The 9,909-nt window shown below is 34.1% G+C and overlaps 1 protein-coding gene across 1 annotated transcript; it reads left to right on the forward strand.

Moving 5' to 3' along the window:
- The first annotated feature begins 161 nt into the window (after positions 1 to 161).
- On the forward strand, positions 162 to 1,027 carry LOC148658258 (olfactory receptor 52K2-like). Its single transcript, XM_088641919.1, has one exon. It carries the CDS (start codon positions 177 to 179, stop codon positions 1,020 to 1,022), a length of 846 nt encoding a protein of 281 aa, XP_088498045.1. The 5' UTR covers positions 162 to 176; the 3' UTR covers positions 1,023 to 1,027.
- The last annotated feature ends 8,882 nt before the right edge of the window (positions 1,028 to 9,909 follow it).

Raw genomic sequence — 9,909 nt, forward strand, 5'->3', positions numbered from 1 at the left:
ATATTTTTAGAAACTAATCAAAATAATTAACTTTTTGCTATTCCTTTTTAGGATTCCTGTAGGAAGTACCTTAGAATATTATACCTATGGATAACTCATCTGATGTCACCTCTCTTCTGTCACTGGAAAGCTTTAACATACCTCCTGGATGGGTCTACCCTGCATTCATTTTGGGAATGTTGTGTTATGGTATTATTCTTTTCTGTAATCTTGTAATCCTTCTTACAATTGCTATGGAGAAACGTTTACACAAACCAATGTATCTACTAGTTTTCAATCTCCCCATTAATGATCTAATGGGAGCCACTGCCTTATTTCCCCAGTTAATGAAAGAAATTTTACTTGATTCCAGGTCAATAAGTTATCCTTCCTGTATCTCCCAGGCCTTTTTTATCCATATGTATGCGGCTGGTTCTTTGCTGATACTGACAGCAATGGCATATGATAGATATTTAGCCATATGCTGTCCTTTAAGATACCGTGCAATTATGACAAATGCTTATTTATTAAAAATTATTATTTTGATTTGGATACTTAATACCACTATGATAGTTGTGCTTTTTGTAATGGTTCTGTGGTTACCACGATGCCGATCTTTGATTTCCAACACTTATTGTGACAATCCTTCTCTTGTGAGACTGGCCTGTGCAGATACAAGCTCAAGTAACATCTATGGACTCTTTATAACATTTTTTATGCAGGCAGTGTCTGTAAGTGCTGTTATTTATACATACCTCCAAATACTTTTCACATGTTTGAATAACAAACAGTCTGATGCAAAGAGTAAAGCCATTCAGACTTGTGGTACTCATTTAGTAAGCTTCATTATTTTGGAAGTTACTGGTGTTCTTGCAATAGTTTCATATCGTATTGAGAGGTTTTCACCTCAGGTAAAGAAAATATTGTCAGTGTTTGTCTTAATATTTCCCCCAACACTCAATCCGATAATATACGGCCTCAGAACAAAGGAGATCAGAAGCAAAATACCGCTGATTTTCAGTCGAAAGGTGACACATTTCTAGAAACCTATCGGGAATGAAGAAGTAACTCCTAGAAAAATTATTTGAGTTACCTTGTATTTGTTTGTTGTACTGTAACCGTTACAAATGGAAATATGTGTGCTGCCACTCTTTTGTTCACTCAAGACATTATAAGATAAGATCACTTTATAAGCCATATACAATTTCTTACATTAGGAATTTGTCTTTTTCGCAGACCCAGCTTGCTCTCCATGAGACACACAGACAGGGGGAGAAGCTTGGGGTCAGAGCTCAGGGTCAGCCATTCAACAGCACCCCTGGAGCAGTTGGGGTTAAGGGCCACATGAAGATATTAAAAATCAGTTAACCTTTGTTGTGATATGAATGTGAGCTCGAAATAGAAGTGTGTTATTTTCCTTTGATTTTGGAGAAGAATTATTTTAGGTCGTGTGAGTGTATGCATGCCTTATTACTGCTTTATTTATAGTCACTTATGTTTTTTTTCACATACAGTACCAAGCAGAACAGAGAGAAGTTGATCAATGAATAAGTACTGTATTGTCAGGTAGCCCCATTCTTCATTACATTCAGGTGGAGCTCAGGTGAGGTTTTTAAATGCCTTTGATAAAGTGTTTTGTGCTTGAAACAAGAACAGAGTAGTATTCAGGTATTGTATAAGTATTTTAATATGTCTCTATAGAAATCATTATAACAGAATTCTGTACCAATCTACAGTCTATGAGGCATCAGAAAGAGAACACTATAAGATCCCACAATTGAGATAAGATAGATAAGATCACTTTATTAGCCATTTACAATTTCTTGCATTAGGAATTTGTCTTTTCGCATACCCAGCTTGCTCTCCATGAGACACAGACACAGGGAGAGAAGCTTGGGGTCAGAGCACATGGTCAGCCATTGTACAGCTCCCCTGGAGCAGTTGGGGTTAAGGGCCTTGCTCAGGGGCCCAATTGAGTAGGATCCCTCTGCCGGCCGCGGGATTTGAACTGGCAACCTTCCAGCCACAGGTGCAGACCCTTAGCCACAGTGCCTATTGACTATTATGATTTGCATTTGAATTACAATTTCAAAACTTTATGTAATACTGTATTGGTGTGAAGCATAACTTTTTAATCTATGCTTTTCTTTAAGCACCTTCCCGATAAAGCATTAATTTTTCTCAATTTTAAATAACCATTGGTTTGAATGAAAAAAAAAATGAGATACAGTAATTTCCAGAGAAATGTGTAATTTTGCCTTCAGAAAGTTTGAATTAATACACAGTATGTGAACAGGAAAAAAGAATAACAGTAAGTAATATTAATTGAAAATTGTGTATTTAAAATAATGTTCCTTAATTAACTAACTACAATGTTAGTGTTGCCTATTAAACATTAGCAGTGATGAATTGGTGCCTTAATTCATGTTTTGCTGTGAGTTTACACCAAATTTATACTGTGGACAGATAAACAGCATGATACTTTTTAAGTAGGTATATGTGTCAGTACAGTATGTACGGCATCCAGGTGGGGCCATCAGTAGGAAAAAAAGTTATATCAAGGAAACGATGAACAATTCGCGTGAACATAATAGTGTTGCCTAACTATTTTCTCAATTTTCTTTGTGTCATGGTAGTTGCACGCACATAGAAAGTTTCTTAAACGCCAGCATTATACCCGGCTCCTAACAACAACTTTATAAAATGCTAGTTAACATGTTACCTTATCTTAAATTAGTACAATAAAGCCTTACTGTCTGACACTGCAGTAGATTAGGATAATAGATAAAGATGAACTGATTAAGTTTTATTTTGGTTTGGGGATGAGTTATTAGGGCATTGTAGCTACTGTACTCTTGAACTACTAATTAGGACTGTACCTCTCTTTCACTGCTAGTGCCACATCTGTCCTTGAGAAGAAAAGAGTTAGAAAAAGTTATTTCATGTGCACTAATAAAAGAAAACGAGGGAACGATTTAGTTATTTCATGCACAGTAATTATAAATCATTCCCTTGATATAATTATTTCGTGCACACGAATTGTAAATTGTTCCCTCGATATAACTTTTTTTTTTCCTACTGATAGCCTCTCCCAGGATCCGTAATTCATTAAGTATTTGTAGGCTGCAAAGGAACAAGTAAAGGTTAATTTTATGCTGAAAAGAGAAGAAAAAAAATGCAATGTTGAAGGCTCCACAGCCAAAACTTTGTGTTTCTTTTCTTCTATTTTCAGCATGATACTTTTTATACTGAACCATCTTAAATACAGGACTGTAAGTAAAAGGGAAGCAGAAACAAAACAGCTTCCCTTTTACTTACATGTGGTGGATGGGAGTCCCCATTACCTGTAAGTACCTGTAAATTACTCCTGTTGAGTGGAGTTTCCAGAACAGTGCTATATAAGTGAAAGCAATTATTATTACAATATTTCAAAAGATGTTCAAGCAAACAATTTTGATAATATATAACAATATAATAAAAGGGAAGCAGAATTAAAACATGTTAATTGTTAAAACAATTAAAATTGTGAGACCACACCTTTCTTAGCTTTGATTATTTTCTTGGTCAATTATTTTCTACTTGTAACACATACTTTTGTGTTGCAATTAACAATGAAGAGTGGCAATTCCTACTTCTGAACCTAAAGCAGACAGAAACAGACAGGACTTGAAGCTTGTGCCAGGAGAGAGTCCCTACTTTGTGATCATCCAGAAAAAATTCTGATTGGAGCTAAGTATTTGAATATTGCTAAAAGAGCTTGCTGTAGCTTTAGGGACCTTCAAGTCCCTGAATCAAGAATACCTCCGTTTAAGCTGCATTTTAGAATATGGAGATAGGCTCCCATTTATCGTTGTGGTGTCCAGGTTAGAGAAAGAGAGATTTAACTGTAGGTTGTATTCTGTTTAGTTTAGAAGGCAGCTTTTTTGGCCTCTGTAAGGTTTATTTAAGAGTCAAGTACTTGGTAGCAGCCTGGGACTTTCTGGGTGGTTTAGACATAGGCCTCTGAAATGCTTTGTCTGTACATGTGTACTGTGTACAAAGAGAAATTTGTGCTTTGTGTGTTAAGTTGTGTTTGTGTATCACTGTTCTTGTTAATAAATATTTGTTAAAGCAAATGTGACAGAATTATTACTCTTTTCAACAAAGCTGTGCCACAGAACAGAAAATTCACATTTGTCTGAATAAAGCCTAAAGTTGGGAGTTATGAATATTTTTTTAATCTGCTCTGTCAGTTGCTGATTTTCTCTATTTTTGTAACCCCCCATTTATAACAATATGAAAAAAGTGTGTGAATTACATTACAATGCTGTGGAAAGTAAGATTTAGGTTTTCTGTAATCTGTAAAACATATTTGATATTTCTCTTTTTGGGACATTTGGTTAGAATATTAATCTATTCCTGTGTCTTTTTATTTTAGTACCACAACCAAATAAATCAGCATTTAATTAAAAAAAAGGTTTATTCTTGAAAAAACGATTTGATTCTGTATTTTTGGCACCACAGTTTTAAATTATTGCAACAGTATATGTACATCGTTGATTTATCTATTTTAAATCAATAGATTTAGACTTCATCAATACTTATTCACAATACAATAATAATTCAATTAATTCATTGTAATAGATGTATTTGATAATTATATTTAATTCTGACATGTTGCCTTCTTTTCCAGCTTGTGTCAAAAATAGTCCTGAAAGTAAATAACCATGGCAAACATCTTCTCTAATTAGGAGGATTACATTAGGAGTATTAAATATTTCTCCTAATTTTGTCTACCCAGTATTTGTTCTGAGAATGATCTATTAATGTATAATTTTTGTAGTTCAGTTATTCTTCTCACAATTGGTCTACAGTACCAAACCATGCATCTGCTGATATTCAATCGACCCATCAATGATCTAATTGAGGCCTCTGCCTTATTTCCTTAGTTAATGAAATAAATTGTACTTGATTCCAGATCAATAAGTTACCCAGACTGTATCACTCAGGTTTCTTTTGTCCATATTTATACAGTGGGTTCTTCTCTGATATTGACAGTAAGCATGTGATAGATACACTACAGTATGTTGCAATATGCCGCTCATGAAGGTCTAATTCAATCATGACAGATACACATCATCATACTGCTCTAGACTGTGGATTTTATCCTGATAACTGTTCTTTTTCCTTGGTTGTGCAGTTGCCTTAATTGTTGATCACTAATTTCTAATATTCTAATGATATTGTAAATCAGACATCTATGGGCTGTTTTTGACAGCTGTGCTTAAAGCTCTGGCTTTATAATAATAACATTACTTTATTAACCCTTTACAATTTCTTGCATTAGGAATTATCTTTTCACATACCCCAGCTTGCTCTCCATGAGACAAGCTTGGGGTCAGAGCACAGGGTCTGCCATTGAACAGTGCCCCTGGAGCAGTTGGGGTTAAGGGCCTTCCTCAGGGGCTCAGCAGAGTAGGATTTCTCTGCCGGCTGCAGGATTTGAACCGGCAACCTTCCAGTTGCAGGTGCAGAGCCTTAGCCACAGAGCCACTGCTCCACCCCTTCAGGCTCAGTTCTTTACACATATTGTACATTCAGATACTTTTCACATGTCTGAAGAACAAGCAGTCTGATGTGAAGAGCAAAGTCATTCAGACTTGTGCTGTATCATTCATTATATTTACAAATTACATCTTGTTTTTGTTATACAGCAGTTGGTGGTAAATTTGTTTTTGTCATTTCATCAAAGGATGACAGTTTTAAAATACTCTCCTGTCGTTTTGAGAAGACTCTGTCATATGTATCAAAAGTAATCGAGGTCTTGATTTTTCCATTTCCCTCAGCACTGAACCCAATAATGCACGGCCTCAAAAATAAAAAAGATCACGACAAGAATACCTTTGACTTTTAGATCAGAGGTGACACTTTTTTAAACATTGTTTTTGATGGCAAACTTAACTTAAAAACCAACAGTGATTTACAACGTTGCTTTAACCAATCATAAGATGTAGATTCAAATGCACTTTCAAGCTCTTTTCAAATAATGTAATTGTACATATTCCTCCTTTCTTCCAGTGATACCTTGCCGGTACGTTTAATTGCAACTAAATAATCTGTCCTCCGACACTGGGTACTGAGAGTTACATCATATTAGATTGCACATGGTTGCATTCATTTGGAAATATTGTTCTTACAGAAGGAAGTACAGCTTGGTTATATTTTGCTGATGTAGACACAGAAACCCTATTGTAAGGCTTTAATAAAAATGCAAAATATTGTTATAGTATATTCTTCTTTTGTACTGGCAAATGCATTTGAACCTATGTAAATATATGATTTTTACATATACTGTATAATAGCTATAGTGTCTTTGTACAATATAGCACAATGTGTCTGTTATGGATTAAAAAAAGGAGTTACATTACTAAGCCACTTTGGTGATAATGCATCACTCAGAGATGAAAATTAATATTTGAGTTTATTAAAATTGAGTTTTGGTAATTGTGGAATTTTACTTGTAGGATAATGAGTGAAGTGTGAGTATGTTTGTACTGTATGTGCCCATCTCTTCCCTGTGCTTGGTTGAACTAAGTGTGTGATCATCCTGGTCCCCAGATAGTTAACAGAGAGAGTTGAGTGACTGATCAGCTGCTCCCCAGATCCCTACATGACAGGACAATTTAAACTAGTTGAACAGGCTGGGAGCCTTCTGTGAGACTGGTACAAGGTAGCTTGAGAGGGAGATACAGTTTACTTATTTTTCCATATAATCCATAATATTGATGCAATAATGCATTGATTTAGAAATGTAAAACAATTCATTATTTTTTGTTCATTATGCATTTATAAATGTTCTGCATTATAACTGTAATTATTTCATATTCATCTAAAAGTTAGAGAAGAAATCTGTATTAATTGTGTTTATCCAGATATGTGTAATTTTGTTCACATAGCACTTTATTAACTCTATTAAAAAATATTGTCATGCTTATCTTTCATGCATGTTTTCTTTTTCTGTTTCACAAGTTGCCTTTCTGCATAGAAAGAATACAAGTCAATTTAAATGTTTTAAACCTTAGAGCCAGATGAGTGATGTTTTGAATTTGCCTCTTCCTTAAAGTTTAAAAATGAGGCACAATATTCACACATCTGTGGCTAACTTTGAATTGTGGTATTGAAACTACAGCTTTAATCCTACAACAGCCTAGGAGTTCAGCAAATATTTCTAATACTGTATATCCTTTGCTTGTGGCATTATTCAATCTGCTTGGTATTTTATTGTGGCTACATTAGATATTCTAACCTTTTATGATGATTATACGAGGGCTTAAGATCTGTCCTATAAGGCACAAACAGGAAAACTCTGGCCACTTGAAATCTGCCTAGGAATTAAACTAAAAATGAAATACCTTCTGCACAATTCCTACAAATATTCTGTAAGCAAGTCAGGAGCAACAATTCTATGGATTCCCCCAAATAACTGCTACAGAAATTATCCTGAAAAGACTGAAGTAAACCATTCTTTTTAAATATCCATTATCTGCATATGAAACTTTGTGTTTATAACTATATGTGTTTAAAATATTAAAAATTATATTAGAAACTGTTGATCCACAAAAAAAGGACTCATAAAGAAAACTATATACTGAATAGTATATTTGCAGGAGTCATGTTTGCATTGGTCATGGTGCAGTGTCACAGTGGCCAGAATTGCTGTCTTGCAGCAACGGAGCCCTGGGTTCAATTCTGGACCTGGGTATTATCTGTGTGGAGTTTGAATGTTCTCACAGTGCTCACTGGGTTTCCTCTGGGTTGTCTTATTGTCATTCAAAACAAAACATACTTGTAGGTTAAATGGCTTCAGGGAATGCTGGCCATTATCGTGAGTGTATGTGTGTCTGTGTCTGTGTGTCTCATGTGAAAAAAAGCAGTTAGGATGGATGAATGGATTACTGGGGAAAATGCACATCTTAGAGTGTTGTATTGGTCCTAAAAAAATGTCATCATGTGTCTTGCAAAATATTTTATATAAAGCATTTTGGATTCCTATGTGGATTATTTTAAATTAACTGTGAAGAATACTAACAGTCATATTTTTTTGATTATTTTATTCCTTAAGATCATTGTTAAAGGCAAATTTAATGTTTCACAATAAACCAAAGATATCTTCTCACATGATTTGAAGCGAATTGCTAGTTTTACACAGAATTCCCCTTAAACATTAATTCCAGTTCTACTATCACACCTTGCTGTGGTAAAGCAAAGAAATGATGAAACAAGAACATAGGCATGATATTTGTCTGAAGGCATATTATTAATATGGAAGCATCCCTGTCTGTTATTTATGGAGCTCATTTGATCGACCACAGATATTAAATTGACATCTGATCGAGCTGATGTTGTTTAGAATTAGAAACACAAAAGAAAGGATTATTTTCATTAAATTAAGCAAACAGGATGCCAAAACAGCAACTACACAAAAGATATAGCCTTTCAGAAATGTGTTCTTCTCCGTGGCTCAGCCTTATTCTCTAAATGTAGAAAGTGTGCACTTTCTACCAAAAAAGAGAAAAAAACTAACAAAATTGGTATTGCTATTACAGATTGGAGTTTTTCCCTTTTTTTCTAACAGCTTTCAATGGTCTCAGGAGAGTTTACACTGATCATGTTGCTTACATGCTGTATACTGACATACAGTCTTGTCATTCTCATTATTTTCAGTTTGTGTTTGATTCCTCTAGGACTGCCCTTGAGTGAAACAAAACAGAGCTGCAGAGCCATGAAGAGCCATTCGCACATTAATAAAGAGATGAACCAGGAGCTAGAACTGAAATTAAAATAATTTCATCACAAATGTAAGTAACTGTATTACTCATGCACTTCCTTCTGTATACTGAAACTTTTACTTTGTACCATATCGCCATAGGTAAAATGACAATTTCATCAATTTCAATTGATACTGTAGGGCAAATTTAAATTTAGTTTTTAATTAATGCTCAAAATATATATTGAATCACACAAGTCTTACTTCTGCTCCAGTGAACCATGCACAGACATATTGAGCACAAAAGCTTTTATCACACAACAGGTTTTAGAAGAGAAAAAACTGTAGCTGTATTTTTAACAAAAATGCATTACATTTTAAAAATAAAACAAAATACAAAAACTGAAATGTGAAAAATGTTTTAAATAATGTAGCTGTTGTTCATACTTTTACATTATTCCTGTAGTTTTGTTGTAATGTTCAAAAGCTTTAAAAATATTAATGTGTCAGGAAAATCATTGGTGTACCAAATACACATTTGTGAGTCTGATATTTATATCCCTAAAACTGTATTGGGGTTGTTGCAATTCCTGAAAAATTAATATTTTTATGTTTTTCCAATTCTGAAACTCTACATGTAGAGTATTTTATCTACAGTATCTATAACACATCACTTACGAACTATATTATGCTGTAGTTCAATGTTTTTCTTGGCATTCTGGTCATATTGCTCTAGAAATTTGATAAAACAATATCACTGGTTGAAATGTACAGATGTCCTCTGTTTGTAACTCTGGGAAATTATCAGGAGAAAAAGTAAGGCTGTTAACAGCATTTTTAAAACATTTCAGGAGTTCATATACGCCAAAAAATACAAATGTACAGCACAGTATGTATATATTTGAGAATGGTTAAAAACTTTTAAAAAATGCTTCACTTTCATTTGTTCCTTGTAGTAATAGGAAAGATATGATGCTTACTGACCAAAACAGTGTGTCCTTTACTTGAAATATGCTGTATACTTAGAGAGAAAAATACTGTATTTGCAAAACCTGCATAGTGTTCAAGTATATATTATTTAGACTTTATTAAAATTTGATGGACATTATTTTATAAACTAAATGTAAAACAGAATTTCTGCCCTTTCACTTTCAGGCTTCCTGTAGGCAGGACTTTTGAAACTT

The sequence above is a fragment of the Lepisosteus platostomus genome, chromosome 7, assembly GCF_059453375.1.
Source record: "Lepisosteus platostomus isolate fLepPlt1 chromosome 7, fLepPlt1.hap1, whole genome shotgun sequence".
Classification (NCBI taxonomy): Eukaryota; Metazoa; Chordata; class Actinopteri; order Semionotiformes; family Lepisosteidae; genus Lepisosteus; species Lepisosteus platostomus.